The 16,918-nt window shown below is 38.9% G+C and overlaps 2 protein-coding genes across 4 annotated transcripts in view; both read left to right on the top strand.

Annotated features, from left to right (window-relative positions):
- kif11 (kinesin family member 11) overlaps positions 1-7,020 on the top strand; it is a 31,788-nt gene extending 24,768 nt beyond the window's left edge. Inside the window, exons 24-27 of the mRNA XM_051959696.1 lie at positions 1,269-1,491; positions 1,632-1,801; positions 6,518-6,628; positions 6,744-7,020. Of these exons, the coding sequence (XP_051815656.1) occupies positions 1,269-1,491; positions 1,632-1,801; positions 6,518-6,628; positions 6,744-6,851 (612 nt within the window). The 3' untranslated portion in view covers positions 6,852-7,020. The remainder of the gene's footprint in view (positions 1-1,268; positions 1,492-1,631; positions 1,802-6,517; positions 6,629-6,743) is intronic.
- A 725-nt stretch (positions 7,021-7,745) lies between these two features.
- The window catches only part of LOC110946301 (uncharacterized), a 45,413-nt gene continuing 36,240 nt past the window's right edge, over positions 7,746-16,918 (top strand). Inside the window, exons 1-2 of one of the 3 annotated variants that reach the window (XR_007947078.1) lie at positions 7,746-8,000; positions 8,615-9,633. Coding sequence is in view for 1 of the 3 variants with exons in the window: in XM_051959708.1 (XP_051815668.1) it covers positions 8,625-9,476 (852 nt within the window). In the remaining 2 variants the exon portion in view is untranslated. Of the gene's footprint in view, positions 8,001-8,614; positions 11,627-16,918 lie in introns of those variants that run through there. The other 2 variants (XR_007947077.1, XM_051959708.1) reach the window with 2 other exon arrangements.

The raw sequence follows: 16,918 nt of genomic DNA, 5'->3' as shown, positions 1-16,918 counted from the left end.
GAGGTGTTTTATGTTTCAGGTTGGAGCGTGTTTGCAAAAAAATAAATGTCGAATGTTTCCTCAGAGAGATTTGTGTCAGAAAACAAACCAGTGGAGCAGAACTTATGGGATCGTGAACGCCACAAACAAACTGCAGCTAAACGATAACATGAAATCCATGTGACGATAATGTGTTTTATTTTTGGATCCAAAGTGGCTCACACTTCCAGTTTGCTTTGTAATAGCGTTTAATCCTCTGATCTTCAAACAGTTCCTGGCTGTTTAAAAGCTCCTGTCACATTTTTCCTCACTGTGGGCCCATTTATCATTTATTTACTGTAATATAAAGTCCTGAACCTCTATGGAAGCAGAACAATTATGACTAGGAGTAGAGAACTCAGAAATGTCTGCTGTGCTGGATGACACAGTTTTATCACTATAAATCATAAAAAAAGAAAAAACAAGATTTATTCTATAGGTGTAATTTCTTTAAAAACCGTAAAGAAAAAAAAGAACAATCATTATCATGTGCAACATTTTTCCAAGTGTCTACAGCTGTTACTAATACTGGAAAACAAATTGAGACAATCAAATATAATTCTAGAAATTTTGCTGCTTACATCTTTATTTAGTTTCCACACTGCCTGCAGTTCAGCTGAATAGTCCTTTTTCTAGTATTTCTAGTATTTTTCAGAATTTGAAATGACACTGTGTGGGTAAATATTTAACTGAGGGACTTTTGAAGTCCAAGAGATATATCTTACATACATTTTTATTAAAAGTAGGAAACAAATATGTTCATTATGATCATGTCTTTACAAATTCCACAATAATTTATTATGGAATCAATCACTTAGTAATGAAAAATGGCTGGATATCACTAAAAACTAAACTGAATAACTGTCCCAGTTTAATAACGATCACCTTCTAATCAGATAAACAATAATAAAATGAGCTGATTCAGGATTATTTAAATAGTTTTTGCCATTTTGTGTCTTGTTTTTGTTGTTTTGTCTCATTTTAGTTGTTTTCTGTCTTGTTTTTATTGTTTTGTCTCATTTTTGTAATTTTGAGTCTTGGTTTTGTTGTTTCCTGTCTCGTTTTTCTTATTTTGTGTCTCCTGCAATTAATCATTGACCCGTGTACTTTTGGCAAATTTTAGCTCGTTCGCAACGTCTCTTTTTGAATGTTATTGAAGACCAGCTGCTCTCTGGGAGAAAGCTGAGGAGTCTGAGGGTTTCAGCTTAATATTCTGAGTTTTGTTTTAACACCGTCCGTCTTTCTTCCAGAGCGTCGAGCTGTGCTGCACTGAGCAGCTCCAGGCGGCCGAGGAGCAGATTTCCAGGCAGCAAGAGGAGGTGAAGCAGGCCCTGATGGCGGTTCAGAACCAGACCTCCCTGGACCGGACCGTCCTGGACAAGCAGCAAGCTGAGCTCCGGAGCTCCGTGGAGACGAGCCAGCAGCTGGTCCACGGCTTCCTGCAGGACGAGCTGCAGCAAGACGTTCCCACCGGTAAATGATTGAAGCAGACGTTGTGATGCTGTTTGTGTATTTCACAGCGGTGTGATCCTGTAACTGACAGCGTGTTCTAACTGGATGAGAGGGATTCAACCTGAAGCTCTTAATGACATGACGTCTGCTGTTGCCTTCAGGTGCCACCCCGCAGCGTCGGGAGTTTGTGTATCCTCAGCAGCTGGTGAAGTCGCGAAGCCGCAGCGAGCTGCTGGAGAGTCTGAGGAGGCAGCAGGAGGAGCTGCAGGCTGCCATGGAGGAGGAAGAGGAGGAGGAAGAGGAGCTGGAGGAGGACGACAAACACAGCCAGGTTAATGACAGGAATTCACAGTCTCCTCCAAACTTCATTTACACTTTATACCTTCTTCTTTTTACCGTTTTATCAACACAATATGCAGGGCTTAAAGTTTTCCGGCGCATGGAAGTGTACAATTTTAAAAAATTTCATCCATCTCCGTCCCGAAGGCTCCAAGCATGTGCGTCATTGTGCATTCAGTTGCTCCGCTTTAATCAATCAAACTCCAAATCCTACATTAAAAAATATACACCTTCTGTCCAGGCATGCGACTTTCTGATAGAACTTTTATCCAATTACAGTTTTCTAACTGCGAGTGCGCATCGACTGCTGGGCGCACGACATGCTGCCCCCTCTTGGTTCTGCATCGTCAGTGCTGCTGAGCCGCTGATAAGACATAACAGTATCCCACAAACAAAATCCAAATTTGCAATATTTGTTGGTGTTTTTTGTAATTATATTTAAGCTTCAGTCAATTCCAGCCATTTTCAGTACAAAAATCGCTAATATTCTATTTGTAAATCAAAAATATGACGAGAAATACAGGGAATATTGGACGTGCATCGCGAGGTACATTTCCTTGAAAACGACCTATTCGTGGATTTTATACCGACTTCAGGACATGTTTTGGACAAAATATTTTACTGGCTTGTGTCGTCTGGATGTCCAAGGTTGGATTATGGCCGTTTTTTGTGGAATATTTTCATCTGTGTGTAATAATGAACCCGGAAATGTGAGTCGCGCTGTGTGCGTTGAAGCCGTGTATAGAGAAAGGATGGATGGATGTTCGTTGTTTGTCGGACAAATGTGTTTTTCTCACCCGCTGTGGTAATCACATCTGAAAGTGGTTTATATCGGCGGATTCCTGAGAATCTAAGCTTTCCATCGGCGTATAGTGGTTATATAATCGCGTTTGCAGCCGTCGGACATTCTTGAAATTCCTATGCAAATTAGTAGGTGTACCGCCGGCGGTACACTGAAGTTTAACGGGTTAAAAATGCACAAACTGAATGTAGCTTAGGTGATATGAACCTTTTTTATTTGAGGACATATAGGATGTTTGTAATAATGAGTTAAATAGCTCTCAGCAGATTTTGTGACCTTATGCATCCAAATGATGTCTAGCCACAAACAAAAAATCTCCAATCTTCAGCAAATATTATTAGTAAGAACAGAACGAACGTATGGGTCGTGTGAAATGAATAATGGATAGATAGTTAAATAAGAATGTTCTTAGCCTGCTTTTCGCCGTTTTTTCTTCCCAAAATATAGATAAAAAATAGAAACATTTAAATTGAGTTAGTTTTGTAGCAGTTTTGTTTTGAGTTCTTGTTAAATCTACTGAAGAAATAAAAAAATATTAAAAGTTATTAATAATACATGTACTTGATTTTCATGATTTTTTTCCCCTTAACACTAAAATAAATCTTTGCAATTACAGTGATGTGGTATTGAAACATCAACACAGAAAAAAATCTGACTTGGGGCACTTTTTAAAATGTCTTAAGTTTTGACCAAGTAAGTGGTTTTACATTTGAGCAACAATAAAATAGTGGGATCATAATGGGCATTATTTCCACCAGATGACCTCATATTTGCTCTGAATTAATAGAATCTCATATATATTGTGTTTTAGTGAGTTTTAAAACACATTTGAATACGTTTATTGACACTATAAATTGGAACTTAGAAGTTCAGGCTCAGGATTTTTTCTCACTTTAAGCCCTGAATATGATGATTAGAGACATGGAATGAAACCTGGTAATAAACCTGGCCAAAAAACAAATCTTCTCTCTGTACTGGCAAAATTAAGAAAATAGATGCCCTTTTTAGTATTCTACCAAGGAACACAGTGGACTTATGTGACGATCGGTGTTGGTTGGTCTGTCTGTCTTTTAGCAACATCAATCAAAAACAAATTGACAGATTAGGATGAAATTTTCATATCAGGTCAGAAATGACACAAGGACCAAGTGATTCGATTCTGGCAGTGATGCAGCTTATAGTCTGGATCCACAGATTTGTTAAAGATTTCTGTACCATTGCTAGATAGCAGCACAGCATCACTGTAACCATGACAACAAGTGAACACTACATCAGCTGCCTGCTGACGATCGCATGATTGTGATCCTGCTACAAATCCACCGCTGAGAACTTATCAGGACTTATCCATCAGAAATGATACAAGGAACAACTGATTAAACTGTGGGGGTGTTTCTGAGTCCCGTCAATTCCAGCCGCCCGCTACATATTTAGGTCATGTGATTCGGTATCCGTACATAAAGTGCACATGCAGAACACACGCCTGTGCTCAGTGCAAGGTCATTTAGTGTGTGGCTACATCTATATTAAATGGACACATTCTATGTTGCCGTGATTTCTGATCATCAAAAACTAATAAGCAAATGCTGCATTTCTGAAAATGACATATGTTGGAATGAGCAGCCTTGGAGGAGGACTGAGCTCTGTGTGATTTTCTATTTTTTTCTACATTAACATCATGTTGCAGCCGTTTCTCATTATTAGTCTGAGATGCTTTTGAGAAGTAATTGTTTGAACGTGTGGTTGTTCTTCACTCAATTCAATTCAAAAGACATCAATGTGGGTTAAAGACTGAAGGTAACCATTAGCAGCTGTGGGAGTCTAAAATAGTCACAGCATCATCTGTAGACCTGAGGGCTGCTACGTGGTAGAACTAGTCTTTACAGTTTTGTTAAGTCAGATGAGTAGAAATACATTCAAAGAAGTAAATGTTTTACTTGAGTGAAAATTAGAAGCTTTTTAAAAAGGACAAAATGACAGTTTGTTCTTACTTTGTGTTTTTTGCTTAAACCTACCTGCCAAAAAGAACCAATAAGAGTACTGCTGAAGTGCTGTGTTGATAATTATAGTGCTGTTGAAATCTTCTGTGTGACACGTTCAACTTTCATTCTGTTTTCTGGCCTTTGTTGAGCTAAATTTAAAATTTCTGGCGCCAACATCCAGAAAGCAGATTACACACGTGGACAAAATTGTTGGTACCCCTCAGTTAAAGAAGGAAAAACCCACAATTCTCACTGAAATCACTTGAAACTCACAAAAGTAACAATAAATAAAAATTTATTGAAAATTAAATAATCAAAATCAGCCATCACTTTTGAATTGTTGATTAACATAATTATTTAAAAAAACAAACTGATGAAATAGGGCTGGACAAAAATGATGGTACCCATAACTTAATATTTTGTTGCACAACCTTTTGAGGCAATCACTGCAATTAAACGATTTCTGTATTTGTCAATGAGCGTTCTGCAGCTGTCAACAGGTATTTTGGCCCACTCCTCATGAGCAAACAGCTCCAGTTGTCTCAGGTTTGATGGGTGTCTTCTCCAAATGGCATGTTTCAGCTCCTTCCACATATGTTCAATGGGATTCAGATCTGGGCTCATAGAAGGCCACTTTAGAATAGTCCAACGCTTTTCTCTCAGCCATTCTTGGGTGTTTTTGGCTGTGTGTTTTGGATCGTTGTGCTGTTGGAAGACCCATGACCTGCGACTGAGACCAAGCTTTCTGACACTGGGCAGCACATTTCTCTCCAGAATGCCTTGATAGTCTTCAGATTTCATCGTACCTTGCACACTTTCAAGACACCCTGTGCCAGATGCAGCAAAGCAGCCCCAAAACATTACTGAGCCTCCTCCATGTTTCACCGTAGGGACAGTGTTCTTTTCTTCGTATGCTTGGTTTTTGAGTCTATGAACATAGAGTTGATGTGCCTTACCAAAAAGCTCCAGTTTGGTCTCATCTGTCCAAAGGACATTCTCCCAGAAGTTTTGTGGCTTGTCAACATGCATTTTTGCAAATTCCAGTCTGGCTTTTTTATGAGTTTTTTTCAGCAGTGGTGTCCTCCTTGGTCGTCTCCCATGAAGTCCACTTTGGCTCAAACAACGACGAATGGTGCGATGTGACACTGATGTACCTTGGCCTTGGAGTTCACCTTTAATTTCTTTGGAGGTTGCTCTGGGCTCTTTGGATACAATTCGAATGATCCGTCTCTTCAATTTGTCATCAATTTTCCCCTTGCGGCCACGTCCAGGGAGGTTGGCTACTGTCCCGTGGGTCTTGAACTTCTGAATAATATGAGCCACTGTTGTCACAAGAACTTCAAGCTGTTTAGAGATGGTCTTATAGCCTTTACCTTTAAGATGTTTGTCTATCATTTCTTTTCCGATGTCCTGGGACAATTCTCTCCTTCGCTTTCTGTTGTCCATGTTCAGTGTGGTACACACCTTTTCACCAAACAGCAGGGTGACTACTTGTCTCCCTTTAAATAGGCAGACTGACTGATTATGAGTTTGGAAACACCTGTGATGTCAATTAAATGACACACCTGAGTTAATCATGTCACTCTGGTCAAATAGTTTTCAATCTTTTATAGAGGTACCATCATTTTTGTCCAGGCCTGTTTCATTAGTTTGTTTTTTTAAATAATTATGTTAATCAACAATTCAAAAGTGATGGCTGTTTTTGATTATTTAATTTTCAATAATTTTTTATTTATTGTTACTTTTGTGAGTTTCAAGTGATTTCAGTGAGAATTGTGGGTTTTTCCTTCTTTAACTGAGGGGTACCAACAATTTTGTCCACGTGTGTATATATTTCCTGTTTTAAAATGTCCAGATGGAAAATCTCCTGTTGCTTTCTGCTTCTTCTGTTTTCTTTTGTAACCATATTCCTCTTGGTTGTGTCCAGGACTCTGTGGAGGACGACATGAGCACTTGTAACGAAAGCTTGGCCACAGAACCGTCCTTCATCGATGAGAACCTCGTGTTCAACGAGAGCAAACGCGTTCCCTTCTTCAAGGTGAGCAGCACAAACGTTTAATCAAACACAGAGAAAGTAGTAAGAAGGGAGGTGTTTGAAATCCAGAATCTTGCCTGATTCTCACCGATTGTTGTGCTTTTTTTCTGTTTTCCAGAAAAAGAAGGGTGGGAAGAAGGAGTCAAAGACCACCTCCAGGTCCAAAGCTTCAGAAAACACGTCGACGCCTCAGAAGTCCAGACTGCCGCTCCGCTGCCAGAACTAAACGCGTTCATCAACATATTATTTTAAACTAACATTACTGTCCAATTCTTTTATCATTTTATGTCGTAGTTGTCAAGTTGCTCTCGTGAACTGTCGCTTGTTTTAATGTTGTAATTGTCTCTATTTTTCAAGTTGTTTGTAAAATTAAAGAGATTTATACTTGTTTTATACTTTGTGTTGATTATTAATTCAAATTCAGTTTAGAATTATATTCTGTGCTGTTTGTTTCCCAGCAGTTCCACTTTGTAACACAGTACGTCCCACAAAGACCTTAAACTTCCATTTTATTTCAACATATTATTTGTATATGTGTAAAATAAAAAATATGTGGTAATTGGTGAGTGTCAAATGAGAAACGGACTTGGATGTGACTGATGGAGATTTCTGAAAAAGCGCACAAGAAGCTGATTTCATTTCACGGGTTTGTAAAGTGGTATTGTGGGTGAAAATAAGGAACATTTAAGTCCCACATTATGAAAATGAAGGGGTTAGAATAGTTTTCATTTGTTTTTTTTAATAGTAATTTTAAGAGTTATGTCAGAGTTTTGAGATCTTGTGTGCAGATTATTCACATAATTTCAAAGGATGCACGTTGAGTCTGTATATAACAACGCTTTCTTATCAGCTCATGGATGAAACTGTAAATATAAAGCCAGAATAACAAAAAAGCTAATTTTACATGAGGTAAAGGTTTATGTGATTAAATATGTGTAGAACTTGCAGTTATGATAGTTAAGTGTTTGTACTGTGAAGGTCATGAAACGTTTAGGGTTAACCTGCTGGACCCTCTGCAGTTTGCCTACTCATGATTCAGTGAACATGGGACTGCATCCATCACATACTGCAACATCTGGACAGACCAGAGACCTATAAAAGGATTCGGTTTGTGGACTTCAGCTGGGCCTTTAACCCAATCGTCCCGGATCTCCTACTGCACAAACTCACCCATCTGTCTGCCCCTACTCCCCACCCCACCAAGTAGCTAGGACACGCTCGAGGCGAGTGGAGGTAGAGCGTTTCAGTGCACTGCTGCCTGCGTTCAGTTCGGGTAGACGGCGTGTTAACGGAAGCAAGCAGTTCATTGTGCTGCATAAAGTTGCACACTACGACGTGCGATTGAGAGAAGGAAACTTGGAATAATTTTTCGTAGGTAAGAATAGTTTTTGGCTCTTTTTTGATTATTAAATCTTGTTGAGAGCTTCCGGTCTATGAAGAGCTAGCTTGTTAGTGCCATTATCAGCAGCAGTAGTTGGTGTACTACCAATACTACTAGTAGTAGTCACATTACTGTTACTACCAATAGTAGTTATAAAGCCTAATTCTTATAAATTCAGATTATAGATTGTACTTCCATATATATATATATATATATATATATATATATATATATATATGTGTGTGTGTGTGTGTGTATGGGGCAGGAAGCCTAGCCGGCTAACGTTGTTAGCCTAGCCGGCTAACGTTAATGCCTTCACGCATTGAGCGAATTAAAACATTCCAACACGTTGAATAATTATGTAGAAAATATAATATAGCATCCAGTGACATCAACCTTCAGTCGAATCCAGTACAGTTAGTTTTGCTGTGAGTTATGGACTAAAATAAAATGAATTTAAATCGGGCCTAAAGTCTTCAACGGTAAACGCCCATGGTTCTCTGTCGTTTTAGCAGGAAGAAGGGCGTGGACGACGAAGTGTGTGTGACGACAGGGAAAAACGTCGTTTTTACTGAATCTTTTGTGTATTTTGTGTCGGTTTTGAACAGATCCGTGAACATGGAGGGACGTTCTGCTGTTTGGCTCCTGGCTGCGCTGCTGCTGCTGGAGGCTCTGATCTCTGCTGAAGCCCAGAACACACTGAAGTACCTGGAAGTTGGAGGTAAACTGGTCCTCAAACCTAAACCCTCCGACACCATCAGAAGCATCACGTGGAAATTCAAGGATGGCATTGTGGGTGAATTTAACAAAGAGACGTTGCCCTTGGAGTATTCCCCAGTGTATAAGGATCGTGCCAAGGTGGACACAACCACGGGAGAGTTGGAGATCAGCAACATGACGAAGACCGACAGTGGACTGTACACGGTGGAGATAAACGACAGGATTCAGGATGGAGGTTATGATGTCAGAGTGATCAAACAGGTGCCGGAGCCTAGAGCTATTATGAGACCTCTCACATGTACCCAGAGCTCAGAGAGTTGTTCACTGAGCTGTGGTGGAGACATTACAGAGGCTGGACCGGTCACTTTTTATTTTAAGAAGGGAGATGGAGGTTGGGAGAAGGGAGATCAGACCATAACAATCATGAATAATAACGACACACATGCTGTTGAAACGTTCTCCTGCCGGATGGAGAATCCACTTGGTCAGAAAGACAGTGAACCCGTGGACAATCCGTTCTATGTGAAATCCAACCCTGGGCTGATTGTGGGTATTGTTCTTGGAGTCCTTGCTGTGGTTGGTGTTATTGGTGGTGTTATTGTTGGTCTGTTCCTGAAGAAACAGAGAAGTGGCAATGGAACTGTTACCACACCAGCAGCTTCTACTATAGAGAATGGAGATAAGCCAGAGGAAAGACCACTCAAAGACATGAGCCCTGAAGGGATTCCTGATTCCAAAGAAGATGTATGAAGCTGTGAGCCTCCATAGAAAACCGCGTCAGAGCTTCCTGTTACTAGTTTGGTTTTCTTATTTTTATTATTTCAGCATCCTGCATTGTGACTTCCAAAAAGAACGAACTCGGGGAAGTATGATTGTTGTTCTTTTCTTTTTCTAAACCTGTTCACAGGTTGTTTTCCCTTCATGAGTCAAACATTTGGTAAAATGTGAAACGACTCCACAGACGGATGCAGGATTTTAAATCCAGAGTTTCTCCTCACAGTATTACAGAGGAGGATCAGGCACTCAGATAGTTTTACTCAAACAAAATAATCAGCAGCACAGTGTGGAAATACGCTGTTACAAGTAAAAGTTATGCCTTTTAATGTTTTACTTAAAATGCACGCATCAAAATAAAATGACAAAAGTTCTTGTTTTGTAAATTATCCTGTTTTCAGTGATGCTTCATGGGTGTTCATGGAGACAATGTGCTGGTTTGTTGCCATATTTCAGTGAGATTGGTTCATTATTTCACTCAGAAAAAATCAGATCATGAGGGGATGATGCAAATAATTTTATTTTATTGTTTTTGCTACATTCTGTCCTAATCCTGAATGTCGTCTTACATCACGAGGAAATGATTTGTAACATCACAGCACTTTATCAGTAACAGTATGAGGTGACACACTTTAAATTCTACAAAACATTTGCAGCTCCTGTTATTCTGATCTCTCATTTGGTAATATTGCAATAATTAGTTTCATATTTTGACTAATTCTGCATCTCTAATGTACATCTCATTATTTGTTTGTAATCACTTTTAGGTGGAGCTGATTTTAGTGATTTCATAAACTGCTGGTTTGCTTTTCTACAAAGTCTTAATATAGAAATAATCATTTTATTTCTACATTCTGTTTGGTCTTATTTTTCTGAATCATGATGAAGGGAAAACACGGATATTTAGGGCTGCAAACCAACAGTTACTTTAATTATTAGGTTTAATCTGAGCATTATTTTGGTCTTTGCTTCTGTAATGACATATAAATTACACTGTGCTGTGTTACTTTCTGATGATGCAGCATTTGGACGATCCCATTCAATCCAGGAGAGGCATTATGAAACTGCTGTTTAGTTTCTTGTCATGATGGCAAACAGGAATGCTCTCTTGTTGGTGCCTCTATAGAATCACGGCGCTTTATTAGTAATAATATGAGGGGACATATTTTAAATTTAATTTGGCAATATTGCAATAATTTGGTTCATGTTTTGACTAATTCTTCATCTCTAATATACAGCATTTGTTGATAATTATTGATGCGTCACTTTAAGGTGGAGCTAATTTAGTTTTTTATTTTCTGCACAGCTTTAGTATCTAAGTAATATTTGGAGTTTTAGAATGTATTTTATCTTGTTTGTCTGAATCTGAAAGAGTGAAAAGACACATATTCAGGGCTGCAAACCATCAGATGTTGGTTTGAATCTGAGGACTATTTAGTCGTTCTTTGCTTCTCTAATGACGTGTAAATTCTACTGTGCTGCTTTCCATACTGCAGCATTCCATCCATCCCTTTCAATCCAGGAGGTGCTGTTTAGTTTCTTATCATGACAGGACCATGCTGTTATTACTCAGCAGGGATTCTTGGGAAGAGCTGTACCAATGTACTTCCACAGATGAGGAACTGCTCGAGGCTGACGTAATAACTTTGAATGTGAGGCTCCTAAACATCACTGTTAGCCACGTTCAGACTGCTGGGACTGGATTTCTGCTGCCTCACGTGTGTCAGAGACATATTTATATGAACTGTTTGGCCTTCATTTGTCTTTCTGTGACATGAATTGGACCTGTGTGAAACATCAGTACCACAGCATTTTTACCACTCCTACATGTCAGTTAATGTTCAGTCTGTGCTCTTTTTATTGCACTGTTCTCTGATGTGTTCTTGCTTTTGTTGTGCCTTCTGTCTAATCACTGAGATGTTTTTGGACTTAAAATTAAAATGGAGTCCTTTTTTTTTCTTAAAGACGGCCATATTTGCTAATTTATATTTAGAATTTGTTCATTTGTATTATCAGAGGCCTTATGAATAAACGTGTGTGTTGCTGTACAGATGTACCAAAGGTGTGTTTCTGTATCAACAACAGAAAGGAGAGAAAATAAACGAGGCCGCCCTGCCTGACATGGATTTAGAAACTTTTCAAATTGTTTGAGTTTGTTTTGGTTTTCTACTTTTTGTTAACTATCAGTTCCAGTAGATGAAATGTGAGGAGAACACGGTGATGATTTTTGTTCTGAGAGCTGAAGACGATTAAATTAGTCCAGAATGAGGAACGAAGTGAAACCCTGAACAGGAAACAGCCGGGTCAGCCCCACATGAGGAGAGGACCAGCAGAGCATTTGGAGGAATTTCTGAGTTTGTTAAATTTGTTATTTACAGTAAACAAAAATCAACCAGTGGTCATGTATAAATTAATTAAAGAGTGAGCTCTACGCCTAAATAACCAACAAACACACTGTTCTTTAACAGTCTGACTTATTTAACAAACTAAAGGAGCAAAATGAAACACAAAGTCTTTCCTCCCTCTCTGACTTAACCAGGAGAAAACGGGTTAAACTAGAAGCAGCAGCTCACTCCATACATCTAACAGACGAGCTGCTTTTACTGAATGAAGAACGCTGAGTTTGATCTGTGTGTCGGTTGGACACAGTGAAGGATGGTCCGGACATCAAACCCTCTCTGACTTCCACCTTAAATACCGCTTTCCTCAGTAGTTTAACCCTCCTGTTGTCCTCATTTACAGGCACCAAAAATAGTGCTTCCTTGTCTGAAAAATATCAGAAAATTCTGCAAAAAAATTCCCCACATTTCTGATAATTTGTGAAAACTGCAGGAAGAAAATTACAATAATTCCTTAAAGGTTTCCTTTAAAACTTCTATTTAAAAAAACTCAAATTTGGCAAGAAAATTCTTGTACATCTTTTCAAAAAATGAGTAAAAATCTTCCAAAAAAAATCCTAAAAATATCTAAAGTGATTCCATATACAGTTGTGTTCCAAATAATAGCAGTCCATCATGACTAACCAGATTAATCATGGTTTTTGGCAGATATTTTATCATTAGATGGCAAATAATTTTCTCGTAGGTGTTGAGTCACAGAAACCAGCAGACCTAACATTCATGACATGCATGCTCCTGAGTTTGTGTGATTGAATAAATAATTGAAAGGAGCGTGTTCAAAATAATAGCAGTCTAGAGTCCAATCAGTGAGCTCATTCGTTATGTGACGAAACAGGTGTGATACAGGTGGCCCTTATTTAAGGATGAAGCCAGCACATGTAGACCATGCAATTCTCTGTGAAAACCAAAGGTGGGTCGTTCCAGATGTTGTACAGAAGAGCTGCGTACTCTAATTAAAAGTTTATTAAAGAGGGGAAAACATACAAAGAAGTGCAGAAAATCATAGGCTGCTCAGCTAAAATGATCTCCAATGCTTTGAAATGGAAAGAAAAACCAGAGAGACGTGGAAGAAAACTGAAGACTACAGTTCGGATGGATCGATCAATAGCCAGAATGGCAAAGACTCAGCCAATGATCAGCTCCAGGGAGATCAAAGACAGTCTGGAGTTACCTGTGAGTACTGGGACAATTAGAAGACGCTTGTGTGAGGCCAGTCTATGGGCAAGAAGCCCCCGCAAAATCCCACTGTTAAAAAAAGACGTGCTGAAGAGGATACAATTTGGCAAAGAGCATATGACCTGGCCTAAAGACAAATGGAGAAATATTTCGTGGACTGATGAGAGTAAAATTGTTCTCTTTGGGTCCAAGGGCCGCAGAGTCTTTGTCAGGCGACGCCCAAACACAGAATTCAAGCCACAGCACACCCTGAAGACCGGGAAGCATGGTGGTGCAAGCCTCATGATATGGGGCTGTTTCTCTTACTGTGGTGTTGGGCCCATTTATCGCATACCAGGAATCATGGATCAGTTTGCTTCTATCAAAATACTTGAAGAAGTCATGCTGTCTTATGCTGAAGAGGAAATGCCCTTAAAATGGGTGTTTCAACAAGACAACGACCCCAAACACACCAGCAAGCGTGCAACATCTTGGTTCCAGACCAACAAAGTTAAGGTTATGGAGTGGCCAGCCCAATGCCCGGTCCTTTAATCCAATCGAAAACTTGTGGGGTGACATCAAAAGTGCTGTTTCTGAGGCAAAACCAAGAAATGCAGAGGAACTGTGGAAGGTTGTTGAGTCATCCTGGGCCGGAATACCGGTTGACAGATGCCAGAAGTTGGTTGATTCCATGCCTCACAGATGTGAAGAAGTTCTCAAAAACTGTGGCTATGCAACAAAATATTAGTTTATTTATTCACAGGAATGCCAAATCAAACTGTTCTTTTAAGTTTGAAATGAACAGTGCAAATACTGCTATTTTTTTGAATGGGCAAAAATATTTGTTCTTGTAATTTTCTGCAAATGATTTAAAATACTGAGAAATTTCTCACCATGTTTTAATGTAAAATGTAAAGTGCATTGTTCTCAGTTAATAAAATAAAAAACTTTGAATTTTCCAAGCAGGATTTTGAGCTCCACTCACATTTTGAAGAACACCGCTATTATTTTGAACACAACTGTATAGCAGTGAAACTTATATTTTCTTTGAGAAAATTCACATAAAAATTTTATTTAAATTTTCTCAAAGAAACATTTTTAAGATTTCTTTTTTTTCCACTGAAAAATGCTCAAAGATTTCTCAAAAATGTTGAAAATGTGGACATCAGAAGTTTCACTGTGAATTTATTTATTTTTTTCCACATTTTCAAACTTTAAAACGGGTCAATTTTGACCCGCAGGACGACACAAGGGTTAATTAATCCTGTCTTCAGTATGACACAGCCCTGTTTGAATATTAAAGAGATGCAAAGACAGGAAGCACACACAAAGCAGAGCAAAAACTACAACAGTCAGAACAAATAACACCAACATGCACTCAGTGGCCACTTTATTAGGTAGACTTAGAGACTCAGACTTTGACTGACCTGACATTGATGACTGATTGGTAATATGTTTTAACTTGTTCTGTACACTGTTTTTCTTGTTTTATATATTTTCGGATGCCAGTTAACAGGCAGAGGGACTACTGATGGAAACCAGCTTTTCTGCTCACTCAGGTGCATTTACATTGTTAAAATGTTGATTAATGTGCACTGTCCCTGTCTTAAATACAGAAATTAAATTTGAAAAAAACTTTAATCATCCCCAGACGGAAATTCTACTGGAGGGAGCTCCATCTATCTGTCTGAGTATTTCACAAACTGCTGATCTGCTGCCATTTTCACACACAACCATCTCTAGCGTTTACAGAGAACGGTCCAAAAAAGAGAAAAGGTCCAGTGTTGAATGGACCAAAATGCCTTGTTGATGTGAGAGGTCAGAGATAATGAGCAGACTGGTTGGAGATGATAGAAAGACAACAATAACTCAACCACTGGTTACAACCAGTCAACAGCAGGAACATGAGTCTGGTGAAAGAAGTCCAGGCTAAACTCAGAGAAATCTGCCCTAAGTGGAATCTGAAGCTACTGACTACTGCATCTCTATACACCACGTCAGAGTCCTTGTGTGTCTAAACTCACCTGGAAATAAAGGCTTTTCTGATTCTGATTCTCTTATTGATACAAAAACACACCTTTAATACCGTCTGTATAACAATACACATGTTTATTTATAAGGAACCTCAGGAATAAAATGAAAACATTCAAAATATACTTAAAATATGGATTTCTTTATTTAAAAAACTGTCACTGATTACACGGTACAGAGAAGGTACAATAAGATCGAGAACACATCAGAGAGCAGCATTAAAAAGAGCATAGACTGAAAATGAACTATGACATGCAGTAGTGGTTAAAATGCTGTGGCACTGATGGTTAACATATTTTCATGCTCTTGTCACAGAAGCATAAATGTCTGCTAAATAGTTGATAATGTCTCAAATATAGGTGGAGGCAGCGTAAATCCAGTCCCAGCAGTCTGAGCGTGGCTTACAGTGATGTTTAGGAGCCTCACATTCTAACTCATTACGTCAGCTTTGACTACACTGGTACAACTCTTGATAAGAATCACTGCTGAGCAACAACACAACGGTTCTATCATGACAAGAAACTAAACAGAGTCTCCTGGATTGAATGGGATCGTCCAAATGCTCCAGGATCGGAAAGCAATATAGTGTAGTGTAATTTATACGTCATTACAGAATCAAAGAAGAACAAAATAATGCTCAGATTCAACCAGACAATTAAAGCAACTGTTGGTTTGCAGCCCTAAATATCCGTGTTTTCCCTTCATCATGATTCAGAAAAATAAGACCAAACAGAATGTAGAAATAAAATGATTATTTCTATATTAAGACTTTGTAGAAAATTAAAAGCAAACCAGCAGTTTATGAAATCACCAAAATCAGCTCCACCTTAAAGTGATTACAAACAAATAATGAGATGTACATTAGAGATGCAGAATTAGTCAAAATATGAAACTAATTATTGCAATATTACCAAATGAGAGATCAGAATAACAGGAGCTGCAAATGTTTTGTAGAATTTAAAGTGTGTCACCTCATACTGTTACTGATAAAGTGCTGTGATGTTACAAATCATTTCCTCCTGATGTAAGACGACATTCAGGATTAGGACAGAATGTAGCAAAAACAATAAAATAAAATAATTTGCATCATCCCACTATGTTTAGAGTTTTTCTAAATGAAAAATAGAACCAATCTCACTGAAATATGGCAACAAACCGGCACATTGTCTCCATGAACACCCATGAAGCATCACTGAAAACAGGATAATTTGCAAAATTAGTACATCTACTTTTGGCACTTGATTTTATGCACTTTCTGCATAACTTTTACTAGTAACAGCGTGAAAAACAATTCAATCATACTTTTCTTGCTTTGTTCTTTGACTTTGGTCTTTTTGGAAGGCACAAGGCAGGATGTTGAAAGAACAAATCAAGCTAGCAACAGGAAGCTCTGACGGGATATTATATGGAGATTCACAGCTTCATGCACATTTTTCATATCAGGGCTGCTGTCCAAGGAGTGGTGCTTCCTCTGGCTGGTCTGCACGGCGATGATAGTACGCACCACCAGCTGCAGCACCACCCACAAGAACTCCAAGAACTCCAAGAACCATACCCACAATCACTCCAGTGTTGGAACCCACATAGAACGGATTGTCCACGGATTCACTGTCTGTTTCACCAAGTGGGTTCTTCATCCGGCAGGAGAACGTTTCAACAGCATTTGTGGTCGCATCATTGACGATTGTTATGTCCTTCTCTCCCTCCTCCCAATCTCCATCTCCCTTCTTAAAATCAAAAGTGACCGGTCCAGCCTCTGTAATGTCTCCACCACAGCTCAGTGAACAACTCTTCGACTCCTTGGTACATGTGAGAGAGGTGTTATCATTAAAA

Source organism: Acanthochromis polyacanthus, chromosome 15 (assembly GCF_021347895.1).
Source record: "Acanthochromis polyacanthus isolate Apoly-LR-REF ecotype Palm Island chromosome 15, KAUST_Apoly_ChrSc, whole genome shotgun sequence".
Lineage (NCBI taxonomy): Eukaryota > Metazoa > Chordata > Actinopteri > Pomacentridae > Acanthochromis > Acanthochromis polyacanthus.
Note: the sequence above shows the minus strand (reverse complement) of the source record. Positions and strands in the feature narration are given on the sequence as shown.